Genomic DNA, 21,651 nt, shown 5'->3' with positions numbered 1-21,651 from the left:
AAGGTTAAAAACAGGCGAAAATACACAATGCTATTAGAAGTCAAAATATGATTTCATTTTTGTGAAAATCTATCTCCATTAAAAGTGTATCTTACGTTTAGATCTTTAATCCATTTTGAGTTTATTTTTGTGTATGGTGTTAGAAAGTGGTCCAGTTTCATTCTTTTACAAGTGGTTGACCAGATTTCCCAGCACCACTTGTTAAAGAGACTGTCTTTAATCCATTGTATATTCTTGCCTCCTTTGTCAAAGATAAGGTGTCCATATGTGCGTGGATTTATCTCTGGGCTTTCTATTTTATTCCATTGATCAATATTTCTGTCTTTGTGGCAGTACCATACTGTCTTGATAACTGTGGCTTTGTAGTAGAGCCTGAAGTCAGGTAGGTTGATTCCTCCAGTTCCATTCTTCTTTCTCAAGATCGCTTTGGCTGTTCGAGGTTTTTTGTATTTCCATACAAATTGTGAAATTATTTGTTCTAGCTCTGTGAAGAATACTGTTGGTAGCTTGATAGGGATTGCGTTGAATCTATAAATTGCTTTGGGTAGTATACTCATTTTCACTATATTGATTCTTCCAATCCATGAACATGGTATATTTCTCCATCTATTAGTGTCCTCTTTGATTTCTTTCACCAGTGTTTTATAGTTTTCTATATATAGGTCTTTAGTTTCTTTAGGTAGATATATTCCTAAGTATTTTATTCTTTCCGTTGCAATGGTGAATGGAATTGTTTCCTTAATTTCTCTTTCTGTTTTCTCATTATTAGTGTATAGGAATGCAAGGGATTTCTGTGTGTAAGACCAGAAACTATAAAACTCCTAGAGGAGAACATAGGCAAAACACTCTCCGACATACATCACAGCAGGATCCTCTATGCCCCACCTCTCAGAATATTGGAAATAAAAGCAAAAATAAACAAATGGGACCTAATTAACCTTAAAAGCTTCTGCACATCAAAGGAAACTATTAGCAAGGTGAAAAGACAGCCTTCAGAATGGGAGAAAATAATAGCAAATGAAGCAACCGACAAACAACTAATCTCAAAAATATACAAGCAACTCCTACAGCTCAACTCCAGAAAAATAAACGACCCAATCAAAAAATGGGCCAAAGAACTAAATAGACATTTCTCCAAAGAAGACATACAGATGGCCAACAAACACATGAAAAGATGCTCAACATCACTCATTATCAGAGAAATGCAAATCAAAACCACTATGAGGTACCATTTCACACCAGTCAGAATGGCTGCGATCCAAAAGTCTACAAATAATAAATGCTGGAGAGGGTGTGGAGAAAAGGGAACCCTCTTACACTGTTGGTGGGAATGCAAACTAGTACAGCCACTATGGAGAACAGTGTGGAGATTCCTTAAAAAACTGGAAATAGAACTGCCTTATGATCCAGCAACCCCACTGCTGGGCATACACACTGAGGAAACCAGAAGGGAAAGAGACACGTGTACCCCAATGTTCATCGCAGCACTGTTTATAATAGCCAAGACATGGAAGCAACCTAGATGTCCATCGGCAGATGAATGGATAAGAAAGCTGTGGTACATATACACAATGGAGTATTACTCAGCCATTAAAAAGAATACATTTGAATCAGTTCTAATGAGGTGGATGAAACTGGAGCCTATTATACAGAGTGAAGTAAGCCAGAAGGAAAAGCAATAAATACAGTATACTAACGCATATATATGGAATTTAGAAAGATGGTAACAATAACCCAGTGTACGAGACAGCAAAAGAGACACTGATGTATAGAACAGTCTTATGGACTCTGTGGGAGAGGGAGAGGGTGGGAAGATTTGGGAGAATGGCAATGAAACATGTAAAATATCATGTAGGAAACGAGTTGCCAGTCCAGGTTCGATGCACGATGCTGGATGCTTGGGGCTGGTGCACTGGGACGACCCAGAGGGATGGTATGGGGAGGGGGGAGGGAGGAGGGTTCGGGATGGGGAACACATGTATACCTGTGGTGGATTCATTTTGATATTTGGCAAAACTAATACAATTATGTAAAGTTTAAAAATAAAATAAAATTAGAAAAAAAAAAAGTGTATCTTAGTGAAATATATCTATGCATTCATAAACACATGTATCTATAACCACATGAACACAGAAAAGGCTATTGACAGATATATAGTAGGTCTGTAATTCTGATGACAGTATGGTGCTGCGGCTGCTAAGTCACTTCAGTCGTGTCTGACTCTGTGCGACCCCACAGACGGCAGCCCACCAGGCTCCTCTGTCCCTGGGATTCTCCAGGGAAGAATACTGGAGTGGGTTGCCACTTCCTTCTCCAATGCATGAAAGTGAAAAGTGAAAATGAAGTCGCTCAGTCGTGTCCAACTCTTAGCAACCCCATGGACTGTAACCTACTAGGCTCCTCCATCCAAGGGATTTTCCAGGCAAGAGTACTGGAGTGGGGTGCCATTGCCTTCTCTCGATGACACTATGAAGGACATGAAATGATTTACATAAATTTATGGAAATACCTGTGTTACTGGTAGTTATCACAGAAGAAAAGGCATGAGGAGGTCGTCTTCTTTATACGTAATCAGAATAAGCACCCCCAGCCCCAGGTCCTCACCCCTGTGCTCATAGGCAGCCCTATTTCTGTTCAAATGGCAAAGAGAGTTTTGTTTATAAGTACTGAATACATTTAATACTTTTGTTTGCTGAGTCATGACTGCTTATAGTGATTGCAGGCATCAGGATGATGGGGACAACTAGCAGGGTGAGTAGAAATGATGTCATGTATTTTTCCAACATTGATGGAAATTGGACAGAGGGACACACAGAGAGTAGAATTGTGCTATTAACTGTACATTAATAATCTGCCTCAAATGCGGGAGACCCGGGTTCGATCCCTGGGTTGGAAAGATCCCCTGGAGAAGGAAATGGTAATTCACTCCAGTATTCTTGCCTGGAGAATCTCATGGATGGAGAAGCCTGGTAGGCTACAGTCCACGGGGTTGCAAAGAGTCAGACACGACTAAGCGACTTCACACACACACACAATTATAATAAGTTATTATTTGTCACTTTGAAAACAGAGAACCAATGGCAGTGTGTCAAAAATCCCACAGTGTATACAATGTTCCCTGGGGAGGGTAACAGGACATTATCAAACAACTGTTCAAGAAGGAAACCAACAGACACAAATTACTAATAACAGTATTTGAAGCCATGGGAATTTATTTATCCTTTTAGAAAATATTTCACTCTGGCTTTGGCAGCAGAATGAATTATTTCAGATTCTCTTATTATTACCTAACCTATTCCAGGGATTTATAGCCTTGGAATCCAAAAAAATAAACCAACGCTTTATTTCTACTATGTAAGCCTCCAAAACTTGCTGAGAGAACGCCTCTGGTACTCTGTGGTTACTGTGGCGTAGAGCTTCCAGAGGTTCCCAGGGAACAAATCAGAGTTAATAAATGATGGTGTTAGAGAAGACCTCAGGGATTCTGATACTTTAAAAATAAGAGAGAGGCTCCAAAAACAGTGCTAGATTCTTTAACACACATGACCTCAGTTTTCCGCACAATTCTGAGAATGAAGTCTACTTCTTAGAATTGTGGGGAAAACTGAGGTCATGCGTGTTAAAGAATCTAGCTTCTCTGGTGGCTCAGACGGTAAAGAATTCGCCTGCAATCCAAGAGACCTGCATTTGATCCCTGGGTTGGGAAGATCCCCTGGAGAAGGGAATGGCAACCCACTCCAGAATTCTTGCCTGGAGAATTCCATGGACAGAAGAGCCTGGAGGTCTATAGTCCGTGGAATCCCAAAGAGTTGGACATGAGTGAGTGACTAAGACTTTCACTTTTTCAGGTTTCATTCTCATTTTATAGATAAGTAAGTTTTTGCCTAACAATTACTTGCTCAGGCTCAAAGAGGATATTATGAAGACCTCAACACTTAAACTGGGTCTTTTGGAATAAAGCTCATGTTCTTTCTAGTACATCAGGCTGCTTGTATTGATACTGAGAATTAAGTGTCTAAGTAATAAATATCTCTAGCCTACTGCTCAAAACAGCTTATATTAGTTAATAAAACTAACAATTTAATTCACTTCAGTGCTAAGTACAGTTCTAAAGAAAAAGTAGACTGGCTTAAAATAAAACCACAAATCTCAAACAGTATAGGTTGAGCATTGTCATTTTTATGTTTTTGTGTAGGAATTCAGGTTTAACTGTCTAAGGGCAGGAGGAGCACGGGGTAATCTCTGTGTCTATGTGACCTCAGTGGAATTTATGCACATCACTGGGCAATATCCAATAAGCAGTTATGGGAACAGTGGTAAAGGACTACCGATGTGATCTAGTCATTTTAGCTATCATCTATTTTAGGAAAACCTATAAACCAAATCTTGAAATTATAAAATTTATAAAATAGAGAATAATCAACTCACCTAAGTTTACCCAAATACTTTCTGACTTACAAAGTGTTTATCACATATTTTCTTTAAAGCTCTACTGCCCAAAAACATAATTCAAATAATTTACAGCTTCTCTCAAAAACTATTCTGATATATACGGAACTGTATATATTATATATTTCTCCAAAAAGAAAGTATAGTAATTCTTCAGTATCCAAGGGGGATTGGTTCCAAGAGTGCCTGTGGATATCAAAGACCATGAACCCTCAAGTCCCTTATAAAAAAATGAACATAACCCTACAATGAATATAGTCAGCTCCCCAAATCTGCAGATGCAGAACTAGCAGACACAGAGTGCTGACAGCGTATTTACTAGAGCTTTCAAGATTAGAATTTTAACCACAAATCCAACATAACAAAAGGGATTTGCAATTACAGTCACAGATTTTATAATAAATTAATATTTGTGAGTAATATCATTAAATTATGCTTTTTATAAGGAAATAGATCTCTATTAAATGCAACTTCCTTGAAGTATATTTTATAAAATCTTTCCCTCAAAACCATTGTTTTTATTTTCTACCCTTCACTGACTCAGACTCATGGGGAATACCACAGATCCTGAAGATATCTTCTCTGTCTCTAATGAGCTCATTTTCTTCCAAGAAGGCAATATACATTAAGGTACAGACATCTGACCAACTTCAGGTGAAAATTAATTATGAAAGAATTTATAAATCTCTCATTTGTTTTTATTAAGTCATCCTTGGGCAACATTTACTCACTCGCTGTCTACATAATTTACTTAAGTTAATATTTAGTACCAACTATGTCCAATTCTGCCAGTTCAATTACTCCCCATTTAAACACACATTTACAGGGATCCCTTGGGAATATGATGCTCTATCTGAAGGATACTGGTATTCCAATCTCCACCCTATCCTCTTGACGGCACTGTCTGTCTACCTCTTGCCTCTCCTTTTCCCTGTGATACACTCAGCACTGCTGCCTCTGAGAAGTCACGTGGAAAAAGCTTGGAAGTGGTAGATACTAAGATGTGCTTTTGGAAGGGAGGACAAAAAGGGACCTTTATACTTCTTCTACCACCTCATTAGTTCATAAGGCAGGTTGCTGAGTAGAAGCAGGTAGTAATAACTATGATTAAGAATAACTATAAAAACAACTTATTTTCCACACTGAACACTCAGGGAAAGAAATAATAAAGAGTACAAAAAGGAAATACAAATTTGCTATGAAAGCCGCCACCTGTCTGCAGGTGCTGGTCCACAGAGACGACGACCCTGCACTCTCACCACGAGACACTCACTTGCCGTCCGTGTCTGACGTCGCTGCGTAGTGCAGGGGTGTGCATCCTCGCTCATCAAGGTCATTCACGCTTGCTCCTGAGCCCACAAGAGCAAACAGGCACTGGTAGTTGCAGTTGGCAGCAGCGTAATGCAGTGGAGATCTTTTTGCCCAAATTAATTAAAAAGAAAAAAAAAAAGTCAGGGACACACCCCAGGAAATAAGAGCACAGCTGATCCACCCAGTTATAAATACTGTATTTATAGTAAGTTGGAGGTTGATTTCTGCCATATACTAAGTCTTTCAAAGGGCCAGACAGAAAGCTAGGAGGAGAAACCAAGATGCCCGAAAGCCTCTAAGAAAACAAAATAAGACAGAAACACAGTTAAAAGTAAAAGAATGTAAAATAAGATAGAAACACAGTTAAAAGCATTTCATAGCTTAGACAGTAACAATTACAGGTTTTTGAGTGAATTATGGATACCCTTCATATTCTGCTCCAAAACTTGAAAACTTGTATTCTTCTTCCTCCCTAATACCATCAGCAATCTAAGAAGAGTTTTCATTTTAACAAAGCTTCCCCTATACTAATACAAATGTTTCACAGTGCAGAGGTAGCACCTTCTGTTATGTCTAGGTTGAGGAATAAATGGTAAGAAAAATACAGAAGTATGAAAAAGAATGCTGTAATATCAACTATATGGGAGAGCTTCACAGTAATATCAGATTTCTCAAGCAAAAATGTATACTTTTGAAGATTTTTCATCATTTTGAAGAGCTAGGGTACTGTGTTAATTACTAGAGACTGAATATTTGTAGCTTATTTCTTTCCAGTTACTGAAATGAAAAACAATGCTATTGAATTTAGGAGTTTCTGTATTTAGATTACAAAACTATAATGATTCATGACTTTTCATTTACAAAAAGAGGAAGAAGAAAGAAAACAGAAAAGTGAAGGTGAATTTAGTCCAGAGTCTTCATGGCATATTGTTTTCTAAAATATATACCTGGGAAAATGACAGTGAAGCATTATTTTACTTTATTGGATACTAGTATAATATAGTAATAGTATTTTTGAAGATGCAATTATTCCTGAATTATTTTCAAGCCTGTAAAGTTAGAAGCCCTGCCTGTAGCATACAGTGCTTTATGTACTACTAACTAACTAACGTGAGCTGGATTAAAGTCGGCTTACACCTGCATGCCCTCGAGCCTGTGCTCCGCAACAAGCCACTGCAACATGAAGCCCACCCACTGCAGCTAGAGAGGAGCCCCCGCTCACCACAACTAGAGGGGAGCCTATGTAGCAATGAAGATCCAGTGCAGCCAAATACATAAAATAAATAATTGTTAAAAGGGGGAAAAAAAAAAAAGCATACTTACAAAAATAAATTAGCTATAAAAATATTGCACTCCAAAGACAAAGTGATTTTTGATTTCTTGGGTCACTGGCTCCTTCAGTCAGCAGGCATATGAGAACAGTCTGTTCCTCAAAGGAACAGCGGGTCCGACAGTTGTTTTCACTTTTCTTTCACACACTTCTGATTCTCTACCACATGTGATTCTATTGACCTCTGCACTATACCATTCCCAGGCACTGATACATATTCACACATTTCCTTCCAACACATACCCTCTCTCTTATCGTATACTCTGACATAATTCTCAAACTCTTGACACACAATTTCGCTCATATTGCCACCTTTCTTTTTCTTTTTTTACTGAGGTAACACTGGTTTATAACACTGCATAAGTTGCCTGCGTACATTAGACTTCTGTACACACTATAACACGCTCACGTGTTTTTCAAACTGCCTTCCACCCTTTCCTATATGGTTCCAACAGACATTGGGTCAATTCCCACTCTAAGTAACTTAGCAGACCCTGGTGGCTTTAATCACTGCAGTCACAGATGCAAGCAACAGTGAGGTCTGGGCTGAACAGTGAGAGTGCGGGTCGGCTGAGGGAACACAGGGCCTCTGCGTTCACACTGTGACCTGCTTCCTCCCTCCTAGTGCTCTGGAAGCAAAGCTAGGCCATAGAGTCTCTAAGAAAGAATGACTTGAGGGAATGGAGAACTACCACTGCTCTTGTAAGTTGCTGTTTAGGGAGCACAGGTACTGCACATGGGTTACATTTTCATAGCTATAAAGGAAGCAGAGGAATGACATCATAAAAGGTACGTAGTGCTTATAAAGGAAAGCTGTGGCTGGTAGGATGGGGCTATGGCAGGGGCCCAGTTGGAAGAAGGCTGTGGGTAAGAATGAATATTCAGAAGTTATTTCCTTATTGGAATCTTTCAACACATCATGATCACAATGTAAAAGATGTGAAAGTTTTTAGTTAACTCATAGAAGCCAAATAAAAAGATTAAGAAAGTCATTAAGGAAGCCATTAAGGACTTCCCTCATGGCTCAGACAGTAAAAAATCCGCCTGCAATGCAGAAGACATGGGTTCGAGCCTCGGGTCAGGAAGATTCCTGGAAAAGGGAATGGCAACCCTCACCAGGATTCTTGTCTGGGAAATCCCATGGACAGAGGAGCCTGGTGGCCTACAGTCCATGGGGCTGCAAAGAGTTGGACATGACTGAGAGACTAACACAGATGCCAAATTATAATTTGAGAAAGTCATTAAGCAAATAACATTAAGCAGGAGCTACAGAGGAACTGTACCACAGCTCACCTTCCAAACTTGTCTTTTTTGTTGAAGTCTGCACCAGTATTCAGCAGAAGGTTTAGGCACTCCAAATTACTACCCAGGAAAAATACAATGAGAAGATGCAACTGTCAATAACTTTATGATGAAATTGGTAGGTTTAAATAAGCATAAAAGTATGTTTTCAAATGAGGGCAGAGTGAATAAAATACTATGACTTGTATTTTACGAAACAACAACAACAAAACCTGCCATGATCAGCTACCTTTTTCTTAAAAAAAGTAAAAATTTTGTTAACATACCCTCCAGCTGCAGCTGCATGTAGACAGGTCCTGCCAAAATCATCTGGGGTATCTATATCAAATCCTACAAGAATGAATACATCTTATGTAATACTATATGCATGTTACTTTATGTTAAAGCATTACATTAACAATGTAAAAAATCACACCCCATCATACACAAAACTATGACTTACAAATAGGTACAAATTAATTGAAAACAGATTAATAATGTATTTTTTTTTAATTACCACTACAACACTGGGGTTTTTTCAAAACAAATGCTAGAGTACTTGTTTAAAAGTCATAGGATACAATGGAATATTATTCAGCAATAAAAAGAAATAAAGTACTGATACATACTTATAACACTGGATGACCCCTCAGAACATTTCTAAGTGAAAAACCAGTCACAAAACCACGTTAGGTGATTCCACCTCTACAACCTACCTAGAACAGGTAAATTTAGAGATAGAAAGTAGATTATTGATTACTAAGGGCTGGGGGAGGGAGGAAATGGGGAACTGATGCCAAATGAAGTTTCTCTGGGTGTGGGCGGTAGCAAAAATTTTCTAAAACCCACTGTAGTCATGGTCACGTATCTCTGTGAATATACTAAACTGTAAGATACATAAACATTGTTGGGGGGGTGGTGTGCCACGCTGCACGGCATGTGGGATCTCAGTTCCCAGACCGGCATAGAAACTGCATCCCCTGCCTTGAGAAGCACGGAGTAACCAGTGGACTGCCAGGGAAGCCCCATGAATGATTTCTTAGTAAACTTTTTCCTTTGCTACCTGTGGATTACTACTAACACTGAGAAGGGAGTTTTATAATTCTCTTTCATAGATAAATGGGTATGTGATTACTTGTGGTATGCATACACTTAAAACACTCAAAACACAGTTACATCACTTAAAAGATATCACCAAGGGCTTCCCTGGTGGCTCAGTGGTAAAGAATGTACCTGCAGATGCAGAAGATGCAGGATCAACCCCTGATCCAGGAGGATCCCACACGCTGCAGGGCAACTGAGCCCACACACTACAGCTACGGGAGCCTGCCCTGTGGAGCCTGGGAGCCACGACTGGAGCCGCGACTGGAGCCGGCACGCCTAGAGCCAGTGCTCTGCACCAAGAGAGGCCAGAGCAACGCGAAGCTTGTCACCACAGCTATGGGGCAGCCCCTACCCTCCCCAACTAGGAAGGAGCCCTCGCAGCAACGAAGACCGGGCAAAGCCAAAGGGGAAAAAAAGGTACCATTAAGAAAAACTCAGAAGGGTCTGTCTCACAATATGCTAATTTTTCCCAGAAACTTTCCCATAATTCTTTCAGCAATCATAAGTATTAATAATATATAAAATCTGTTCAACTTTTGTAACATGCTAATAGAATACCATTTAAAGTAAAATCTTATATATTTAGTACTTCTACACATTTTAATAAATATCTTTATAGTAATATTTATATTAACAGAAAGCTACTGATCCTGTTTTGTATCAAACTATGACTGTGGTATTTTAAAACAGTAATTAAATATGGTATACATTTCAGACCTAGAAGATACTGTAAACTGGTCACTGGTTCTTAAAAAGGAACCATGCAAATGAAGATATTTTGCTTCCAGACATAAAAGGACTACTTCAGAAATATTCCACATGCCATTCCCCAACTAAGAGAGAGGAAGAAATCACTAGAAAAATAAAACCTTTCCCAGAGTTGAAGAGAAAATCAAATCTTATAGGGCCCAATATCTTCTAAGAGGGGTTAATAAATGATCCATACTTGGATGTATTTGTATATAATTTTGCAAAAGCAGGATGGAAGGGAGTTTGGGGGAACCATAAAAGAGGATAATTTGTCTGTGAAGGTTCCACTCACCAGAAGAAAGAAGTTTCCTACAGCAATCTGAAAAACCACTTAAGGCTGCCAAATGGAGGGGGAACATTCCATGTATGCCACGTCTAAAGCAAAGAGGACAGTATCTTCATCACAATGTGAGAAAAATACAGTCACTTAAATAAAGTAAAAAGAAACTACTTAACTTCTCCAGCAACTTTCCTCTTGGAGTAGGGTTTTTCGAGCTCAGACTACTTACTGTCACTGTGGACCTTGTGTGGGTCTGTGCGTGTGTGGTGGGGAGAGGGCAGGACAGTGTGCGTGTGTGGTGGGCAGAGGGCAGGACAGTGTGCGTGTGTGGTGGGCAGAGGGCAGGACAGTGTGCGTGTGTGGTGGGCAGAGGGCAGGACAGTGTGCGTCTGTGGTGGGCAGAGGGCAGGACAGTGTGCGTGTGTGCTGGGGAAAGGGCAGGACATCACCAATGTCCCTGGGCTCGAGCTACACTGGGTGGCAGTGGCACTCTGCCCTAATTAGGACAACCAAAAATGACTCTATAGACATTTGTCTCAGGAGCAAAAATCATCCCACCTGCTTTGCCATCAAGAATCATTACCACAAGGCAAAATGTTTTGCTTAAGACTGTTCACTGCAGTAATTTTTCCTAGCAGTAAAAAATCAGAAGTAGGTTGTGTTTGTAAATGAGGAGAATGAATAAACTGTGAAATCTTTACACAAGAATTAAATTTTATAAAACGAATGAACTAGAGTTACTTACAGAGATTAAGAAAGGAAAAAAAGCCCTAATTTATATTTACATGGCTAAATCAACAACCACATGTAAAAAAAGTTTCATGAAGCATACAGTAGCATACCATTTTTAGAAAGCTTAAAAGAATATTTAAAACATTTATGAACATATAAAAGTATAATAAAAATGTAAAACTACACATAGGAATGATAAGCATCAATTTAAGTAGGGTGTGTATTTCTGCAGAGCATGCAAGAGAATCCATCTTTCAAACAAAATTTTACATGGAAACTTTAACATATTAGTCATAATCTAGAAAGAACTGGGATAAAAAACATAAAAAGACCCAATGAAGTCGTATTAAACATTCTATTACATCATCAACACCAAGAGGAAAAAGCTCAAGCAACAGTCCTACGTTCAGGACAAACCCGCGCTCCCCTGCCTGGCAGGCACTTACTTGGCGGTGTCGGCCCCGCTCGTGATGAGGGTGTTGATGAGCAGCTCGTGGCCATACCTCGCTGCTATGTGCAAAGGAGTGTTGCCATTCTTATCTTCACAGTCGATTACAGCTCCTGCAACAAAGGAGGAATAAAATCCATAGATTTCATCCACAGCAAAGTTACTGGGTCAGGCACTGGGATTACAGATTTTATACTTAGAGCAATTTCGTGAACTGAGCATAAGATTTTAATAGATTTAAAAATCAGAAGACAGTCTGCAACGCCTCATCAATTATTTGATCATGAGTTTACTCCTACCCTTTCCTTGCCAAATGAGAACAGCTATTGTCTTAAGTCTACTTATAAATAGTCCCTTGGAACATGGCTTGTGAAACACTGCCTTAAAGTAATGTACCCAAAAGTCCTTTTTATTTAAAAGTTTAGCTTGCCTAGTACTAATTCAAATACAAACGAAAAGAAAAGAAATGAAAATGCTAAAAACAGTTCAAAATATTCAAAAAGGGAAAGAGAAATGCAACTGAGTTTTGTCAATATATAATAAACTGCAGTGGAAAGGCAGAGTTATTTTTCTATTTAGCATGTTTTTTTAAAGCCAGTACTAACTGCTAGTGATATTATATAAATAATCTAAGCGAAACAATACAGAAATAAATGAAAAACAACTATAAAAGATACATGTAAGTGGCATTTAAAATTCTTCATTATCTGATTTTCATGAGATATGATATCAAATGTCAAAATTATGTATACTGCTATAACAATTCCTCAATACCATTCATTATGTGGATGAATGGTTTTACTTTAGAAAAAAAACAAACAGAAATACTTTTTACCACTCTGGATAATGGTTTGTGATCTGGAGAATCTACCATGGAGGGCAGTCATGTGCAGTGGAGTTTTTCCATCTTTGCTCTGAAATAGACACAAAAAAGATTTAAAATTCTGGTTATATTCATAACACATAATTGTTCATTTTATTTTGAATATCCTCTTGCAACCTTATTTTGTGTAACTATTACTCAAGCATTAGGTTTAATAGGTGCCTATGGCAGTGTAAAACAGTTATCTGAAATTATGAACTAATGTTTTAGTATGTATACCATAAAGCACAAATATATAGTGCCTACAGTTTATAGAAGGTCCCGAGTGGTAGGTGTGTTATAATCTTAATATCACTCCTATTTCACAGATGGGGGAACTGAAGAACAAGGATACTAATGATTTGACCAAGGTCACGTCATTGGAAGTGGTACAGCCAGGATTTGCTGCAAGGTTCAAAAATTTCACATTGCTATAATTCTTTTGTCCTAAAAGAAATGCTGAATCCCTCCCTGACCAAGGAAAAGTGAATGTCAGAATTAACTTCAGCCACTATAATTCACTTTAAAAACTTTATACATTACTTAGTTTATAATTATTTGTAATCAATATTGTTAGCTTTTTCTCAAATTACTTAAGATAATAAACTAGACTGGTTGTGCATGTGTATTCAATGTAGGAATTCTGAAATTTCAGAGGAATTCCAAATATGAATTAGTGATATCTTTTACTGTGAGTTAGGTAAAGTCCTTTCTTTCCTAAATTATTTTGTTAATCAAAACATACATGTGATTATCACAAAGGAAAGAAGTATTTGGGGTACTCTGACCAAAATTTACATATAGGATGGGGGTGGGAAAAGGTATAATAGCTATCTGGCTTGACAACTGGATATATTGCATGAAATTGTATTTTTTTTTTTTTGCTTTCAACATACATACTATCCAGAGTTTCTATCCTCTATAGTAACTGATTATAGAATAAACACTTGAAGAATGGAGGAAAAAAAGGCAGCAAGTGACATCGTCAATGTAGCGGGGTTCATGATAAGCAAGGTTATGAAAAACCAGACCTATATTGCTCTTTTTAAAAGAACATTCACTTTACATCTAAATAGTATTTTGTAGGACAATCAATTTAAAAACTTACAAACTGAATATTTATGAACCTAAATTTACATTCCAAATGTAAGTCATCCACAATTTGATCAGGTCAGAAACATCAAAATAGAGAATGAAATGGGAGGAAAAGATGAAGGAGAAAGATGACTTGATAAGGAGGACTTGAGGGTCAGCAAGTATGATTTTCTTTCTTATAAGCCAAATTTTAGAGCCATAGCGCCTTATTCAAATAACCATTTGTCAAATATAGGTAACGTTGGTGTCAGGAATGAAGATATATTCTTCAATGAAAACACATTACTTGAAAACTCACTACTATCAACAGTTTTTACATAATGTCAGGGTTGGACGGTACCCAGAAATCGTCAACAACCTGGAGAGTGTGTTTCAATGAGCTTGGCGCTAGGGTAACTGGACAGCTGCACATCAGCAGGAAGTCACACATCCTTAGTCAAGATCAAAGCAACTTTTATGGAATCCAGTTTTAAATCAATGTCATGGCCTGTTGTCTTCAAATCTACTTCACCACCACATCTTAACGACTTTGCTAAAATATTCCCTTGTCATGTGTAAAATCCACCACTGAATTTTCTAAATCATTAAGGAAGTAATGTCAAATAGGACCACTGATATGAGCAAGTAACCCTCTTGTAGAAATGATTCTCATCTCTACATTCCACAAGAAAACACAGACTTAAAAATAACTACAGGTACTGGTCAGCTACGTAGGCAATGACACATGAACCAAGTAATTAAATTATTTTCAAACTATAGTAACTGTCTGTCTAAACAGCACTGTATAAAATAAACAGCTTAATTTTTACTGAGCCATCGATACACTAAAAAATGCATAACAGTTAATGATACAGGTAAGTCTCTCTTACTCCAAGACACTTAATATTTAACAAAGATAATTTTAACTATAGCCACTTTATCATAAACAGATCTATCTAGACTAAAAATATCTGATGAGATCTTTTCATTTGAAAAATGTTAAGATAATTTCAATTTTTTTTATTTTGAAACACTCTTTACTAAAAAATATTACTAGGCTTTTGAGGAAACAAGTAACAAACCTCTCCACTCCTGTTAAGAATTTTTTTTTTCTGAGCACTGATTATCCAAACAGCAGGAATTCTTCAAATCAAAATAAATTCAAATAAATTCAAAATAAGTTCAAATTTATTATTAGGAAATTTTTAGACGTTATTTAAATTATTAACAATAAAACTTCAGTAGGTGATCTGACTGAGAACCGAAAGCTTTAAATGTATTTTCTTAAAAGAAACACTTGTACCAGAGAGGGCTTTTTTTTTTTTTTAATATTATGCCCTTTCCTTCCATGGTTTGATATGTATAAATTCTGTCCTTTAGCTGGCAGAGGGCAATTTAGAGCAATGACCTAAATATAGATGGGCTTGCTGCTGCTACAGCTGTCAGAGTGGGTCAGTGGCATTGTTAAAGGATGTTTTCAAGTTAGAGATGAGAAAACCGACTCCCTTCCCTATCCTCTGAAAGACACCAGCTTATCACACCTACAAAAGGAGCTGAAATGTTATGTAATTAAGCTCTGAAAACATTCGAAGCTTAAATATTTTTACAAATCCTAAATGGTTCTGTTTTTTTTTTAATGGTTTCTTTTTTTCATTCCACAAGCCACGGTTTGGCAAGTGCCCAAAGAATGAATTAATAAATTAATACAGACACAATCAGTGAAAGCAACTTGGAAAATATAAATGACAAGTACACATTGTAAAGTAGTTGTGTTCAAAATTGTGGTTACATGTGCATTTCCAAAGACTTATGCAGTAAAAGTACATTTATTTTAGCTCCAGAACTTTTATGTATTTCTAAAACTTAAATGCTCACTCTTGAAAGCAACTGACCAAAAATCAACTATTCCTTGTATGTAAACCACTGATATTCATCTTTTAATTTTTCTAATATTGTGAAAAATTTCAAAACAGGAAAGTTGAAAGAATATTACTGTGAACACCCATATGTGTACCACCTAGAGTCTACTGCTAACATTTTACTATATGAACATTATCATACATCAGTCTCTCTCTCCACCCACCCATTCTATTAAGTGATTTTTTTTTTTTTTTGACCAAGCTGTGTGGTATGCAGAACAAGGGATGAAACCCATGCCTGCCCAGTAGTGGAAGCTCAGAATGTTAACCACTGGACTGCCAGGGAAGTCCCTAAATGATATTTTTCAAAATTAGCTACAGATAATCTACTTATTGCCTCTAAAATACTTTGGTATGTGTATCATTAACTAAGGTTGAATATTAGCTTGGTTTGTAACCTTCTAAGGGAACATTTACATGCAATGAGGCCTTTGAAATCTTAAATGTACCACTTGATGAGTTTTGACTAATTCTTATTCATATAACCCAAAGCTCTCAAAATACAGGACATTACCACCATACCAGAAAGTTCCCCCATGCCTTTTTATCAATCCCTGCTCCCAGAGACAATAACTGTCCTGTTTTCTACCCCCAACTATAGATAGTCTGGCACCTCATTACTATTTGTCTGTTCTAAAACTTTATATAAGTGGGAACAGTGAACAAATTCTTATGTAACACTTTTACTCAGCATAGTACTTTTAAGACTTATCTGTGTATGTACCAGTAACTCATTCCTTTTTATTGCTGAATGGTATGTGCTACCAACAGTATTAACATAGCACAACCCGAAACACTAGGTAGGGATTTTGATCTGACTTCCTACCTTCATATTGACGTCGGCCCCATTGCCTACTAGAAGCTCTAAACACAATGCTCCATGTGTAGATGCAGCAGCAAAGTGCAAAGGAGTAAACCCTTTCTCATTCTTCTGATTTACATTAGCACCAGAGTCTATCAGTTCATTCACGACAACATCCTGTCCATTGTAGCAGGCTACGTGAAGAGGTGTATTTCCATAGGCGTTTGGCTCATTCATCTATTGGAAGACAAAAACGTCAATGTTAATGCAGTCTTCCTAATTATTAGTGTTGTAAGCTACCTTAACAACGTTGTGGTTGAAATCAAATTATTAAAGTGAGAAACAGGGATAAATAATACAGATAAGGCTTATAATTTTAAACTTATTTTAAAAAAACGAACATAACTGCAGCATTTTGGTGTCAAATGGATTTTGTACCATCAGGGAATATAATTCATATAGACAAATGTCTATTTCAAGACAAAACTGAATGATTACATGAGATATTTTAGGAAAATGAAAACAAATATTTTAAAAAGCATTCTAGGTAGAGACAATTAAAGCATTAACTCTAAGAATCATGAAAAATGGACACAAACTGAAAATTGACATATACTGAAAAACACACATATTTTCTCCTGGTTCATTTACAGTGACCAAAGATGAAAGTTGGTTTTTAGTAGACTGCAAGATTTTTAAGAAATGAGTGACATCCTTTCCTATTTATTTAACTCATTTTTGCAACAAACTTAGGCTCTAGATATATTCCAGCCTACATACTGATACACTGATATGTTACCAAAATGAGTATGCTCTAAACAATGTGATCAGTACTGAGAAATAATTGATATAACTCAAGTTTATCTTTCTATTCCTTAAAAAATATATTGGATTAACATTTTCAAGTTTACACAGCTTTCCTGTAATGAAGAATTTTACCTTTGTCCCTGTCCTCTGGGAGGTAACCCACGGCACACCTGATAGACATGTGCTTGTCTAGGGTGGGAGCTGGGTACCCTGCAGCTGAGAGGAGGGTTAGCAGAGCGGATAGTCTTCAGGGGCAGGGCCACATAAACAGCCATGGGATTTGGGGGAAGGGCTTTGGATCACTTGGTCTCAGTGGACTGAAATCAATCACATGAGCAATTCTGATCAATCATGCCCATCTAGTGGAATCTCAACAAAACTCTGATAACAAAGCTCGGGTGGCTTTTCTGGTTGGCAATACTGCATGCGTATGTCACACTCTGACGCTGGGAGATTAGAGTCCCAACTCTGCAGGGAGAGGCCAACGGGAGCTTTGCATTTAGAATGAATACTTGTGTGTCTCTTCCTTTGGCTGATCTTAGTTTGTATTTTTTCTGTGTAATAAAGCATAACTGTGAGTATAATAGTCCTCAGTGAGTTTCTGGAGTCCTTCTAGTGAATTATCAAAGCTGAAGGGAGTTCTGTGCCCTCTATCCTTGTGGTTGGGCCCAATCTATCACAACTTAAACATTTTCCTTTCTCAGATCTCCAGTAACAGAAATAAGAGGAACTGAAAAAGCCACACATAACTTTAGTCAAATCATCTAGATTTCAACACCCAAAGCTGGCAACCTAAAACAGATTCTCCCTTGGAGCTCCCAGAACTCTGAGAGATCACGTGTGCTGCCTTTAGTCACCCACTTCATGGCTGTTTGTTACGGCAGCTCTTAGAAGCTGAGTCATGCAATCAGAGGCCATGGGTCACCAAGTGGCTCAAAGTCTGACCACTTTTTTTGAAGAACACTCTCACCAGAGTTTATTTTGCTGCCAATAAAATATGCTTTAAAAATTGTCCCAGAATGGACTTGAAACAGTGACCAGAAGTAGGCTGTCTCATTTATCTAGATCAAGGGTCTCTTGGGCATTATAATCTCGGTGCTAAAACTGAGCTATAGGAAGTGCTGAGTTGAAAAAAAAACCTTTCATCTGTTTGCACTCTGCCTAACTGTGTTTGGCTTTCTGATCCCTATCTTTCAAAAATTAAGTGCTTCATATAGTCCTTAAATTAATAAAGAGTTCAACCAGGTCACCAACTATCTTTCTGTCTTTGCAGCTGATCTAAACTACCTCCCTCTCTCCTGGTTGTTTTAAATCAACGGCTTAGTGGTAAAGAATCTGCCTGCCAATGCAGGAGACACGGGTTCAATCCCTGGATTGGGACCCTCACTTCCTGGAGAAGGAAATGGCAACCCACTTCAGTATTCCTGGGAAATCCCATAGACAGAGGACCCTGGTGGTCTACACTCTATGGGGTCGTGAAAGAGTCGGACACGATTTAGCAACTAAACAATAACAAATAGTCTGTTTTAAAGAACCAGACAAGCTTGTCAGACCTGTACCTAAAATAAGAGTAGAGCTACTAAGTGAAAGTTGCTCAGTCACGTCCAACTCTTTGCAACCCCATGGACTATACAGTCCACGGAATTCTTCAGGCCAGAATACTGGAGTGGGTAACCATTCCCTTCTCCAGGGGATCTTCCCAACACAGGGACTGAACCCAGGTCTCCTGCACTGCAGGCAGGTTCTCTATCAGCTGAGCCACCAGGGCAGGGTGGGGGGTAACATACATGTGTGTAGAGGATGGACTATGGGAGCGCCAGGTATTCTTAGCTGTCCCGGTTCTATTATCAAAGATATTCAGATGAAGCAGGCAACCCTTCCCTAACCAAACAGACTCATATAGTAAGGAATACTTGCAGCTAACTAGAGGCCAGAAGCCTCTAGTTTCCCTGCCTACTTCTGGTCAATACACTGTATTATGAACAGCTACAGTCATTTAAAGGAAATATTAGACAAACTGGGCAAATACTACTAACAATAACCAAGCCACTTAGGAAAATAATTCAAGTATGTCTGATCTGCTGGTTTCCACAGTTGAAATGAAGCTACAGGGGGCTAGAATGTGATGGAAAAGGAAAACCTCTGTCAATCAACCATTCATCTTTGGAAAATATTCTACCTCTTAACACATTTGACTAACTTCATGTCTTGGTCAGAATCAGCAGACTGTATATTATGTAAAGGAGTATAAACATAACACTATTAAAAGACAAAAACGTTACTGTAAGAAAACATCTTTTAAATTTGAAAAAACCTCCACTGACAATGAAATCACAGACAATGAAATCACAAACACACAAAACGCTCCATTCTTCATCCTGCTTAGTCTGTACACCTACATCAACTCCAAGATCGAGAAGGTACTTGACTACGCTGATCATCCCACTGGAGGCTGCTGCGTGGAGAGGCGTGTAAGACTTCTTGTCCTTGCATGTCACCTCAGCTCCGTGTGCCACAAGTAATTTCACTACTTCAATGTGACCTGAAAATGTGTTTATGAAGGAAAAAAAACAAGCAGAGAGCGTATGGAAAATATGAAATACAATACGATCTTGAATATCTTTAAAGACAGGTAAAAGTACAAATTAACTAGACAATGCTCGACAGTCACCAATTAATCACGCTATAACCAGAGAGTGGACACAAGGAAAAAGTAAGAATTCAGGATAATTTTGATAAATGTTGACAGGCGCAACAAACAGCTGAAAATAATACATTTAATTATCTTATCCAATGATGACCCTGCAATCCTCCTTTCCCCTAGATCATGTTTCCGAGGTTGTTTTTAATACTCTCAAGTTACTAAACTAGCTTATTTCTAATATAAGACATTAGTTTATGTTTGCAAGCTTTAGCGGAATCTTCTTCTATTCAGAAATCTGGGAGTGAATTGGGCATATTTCTTAAAAATGTCGTCTTTGGAACATTAACCTAAAAACTCTCTCACTATTTCCACCAGCTGTCCTTAACAACCTTAGTTTGTTGCTCACCCATGCTGACTCCCAAATCTCAGTGGTCTAAACAATCAGTGTTTTCTCATTAGCATTATGATAGCTTGTCAAGAGGGCTCTACTCAGTCCCTCAAGGATCCAGACACATGGAGCTGACACAATCCTGAAGGCAGCTGGTCACTGTGCCAAGAAAGGGGACTAAGCTTCACACCACTGATCAAATGCTCTGGTCCAGAGGCCATGCTGCTTCTGTTAGTCAGAACTAGTCTCAGGCTGCCCCCAACCATGCAAGGAGGCCAGGAAGGGGGACCTGCATCTGAAAGGTGAGAGAGCCACTGGCCTCCTTTCCTGTCCCCTCACATCTCACCAGATGAGGTTACAGTGCTTCCTCCTCCTCCCCAAAGCTCTGCCACCACTGTGTCTTTGTTCATGAAGCCAGTTTCTTCACTGCACAGGATGTTCTGCCTGGATGTTTCTTTCTAATCATTGCTATTAATCCATGAAGAAGGCCATGTCAGTTCCTATCTGCCCTAGAAGGCTTCCAGTTCCCCAGAATTACATGGCCCAAAGCACCCTCTACCTGCAAATACTATCTAATAAGCATATAATACCTTGTGATGTTTCTTATACTTGAATCATTATTTAACTAACATTTTAATTACTTTTATGTATTAGGTTCCCAAATATGGATCTTTAAAGGAAAATGTCATAGGCTCTTATGGTCTCCTTCATGGTATACTTCAAACAAAACAGACACCCAATAAACATTTGTTGCAATAAACAAGTTGTTCATGATGTCATTTTTAATATGCCTTCATAGGAAAGGAGTATATAAAGTTAATAACTATAAATATGAGATTTTCAAACATAGGACCCCACTCTCCTGAAAAAAGGATACTATAAGATGTATAAAGAATCAAGTATATTTGGTTGTTTATATATATAAATTATCAATTTAAGTGGATACTTTCAGACATTTTCTCCCATCTTTATATGAAAAATATCTACTATATTTTTAGGAAAGGAAAAATCAAAAGAAAATCTATTAAATCATTAGATGTCAAAGTAAATGTGACTATCATATAAGAGCAGTAGCTGGTACAAAAGCTCTCTCAAGACAGACATGTTACTTCTCTGACCTATGGCTCTAGAAAAAACAACTACTTGGGTTTGTGGTAATGTATTAAAAATCAGGACCTATAATACCCGGGAGGGTCACACATAAATGGAGCTTATTTAAACCAGGCAAATGCATATTATTCACTAATAGGCCAAAAAGAAACAAATTCTTCTGATTTTTAAGACTAGAAGGCCCATAACACAAACATACTGGAAAAACTGTTCAAAATATATCACTCTAAGTAAATGACGCAGGTCATATTAACTGTGTAGATTCCAGGAAGTGTGAACTTTTCCTGATGTTGATAAAAAACCTATTTTTAAAAGGGGCCACACGTAAGCAAATTTACTATCTTAAAATTGACAAATATT

At 37.9% G+C, this 21,651-nt stretch overlaps 1 protein-coding gene across 18 annotated transcripts in view; it reads right to left on the bottom strand.

The window, feature by feature from the left end:
- The window catches only part of ANKRD28 (ankyrin repeat domain 28), a 216,271-nt gene that overhangs the window by 33,318 nt on the left and 161,302 nt on the right, over positions 1-21,651 (bottom strand). For 13 of the 18 annotated variants that reach the window (XM_086396049.1, XM_086395822.1, XM_086395978.1 and 10 more), the window contains 8 exons: positions 19,549-19,691; positions 16,367-16,579; positions 12,521-12,599; positions 11,684-11,798; positions 10,518-10,600; positions 8,659-8,722; positions 8,384-8,452; positions 5,723-5,863 (listed from right to left, as the gene is read on the bottom strand). In XM_086396049.1, coding sequence (XP_086252175.1) covers positions 5,723-5,863; positions 8,384-8,452; positions 8,659-8,722; positions 10,518-10,600; positions 11,684-11,798; positions 12,521-12,599; positions 16,367-16,579; positions 19,549-19,691 — 907 coding nt within the window. Of the gene's footprint in view, positions 1-5,722; positions 5,864-8,383; positions 8,453-8,658; positions 8,723-10,517; positions 10,601-11,683; positions 11,799-12,513; positions 12,600-16,366; positions 16,580-19,548; positions 19,692-21,651 lie in introns of all 18 variants that reach the window. The other 5 variants (XM_086396672.1, XM_086396826.1, XM_086396907.1 and 2 more) reach the window with 1 other exon arrangement.

Source organism: Bos grunniens, chromosome 1 (genome assembly GCF_055505025.1).
Source record: "Bos grunniens cultivar Pamir isolate PY7600 chromosome 1, Bosgru_T2T1.0, whole genome shotgun sequence".
NCBI classification, from domain to species: Eukaryota; Metazoa; Chordata; class Mammalia; order Artiodactyla; family Bovidae; genus Bos; species Bos grunniens.
This window is presented reverse-complemented; position numbering and strand designations above follow the sequence as displayed.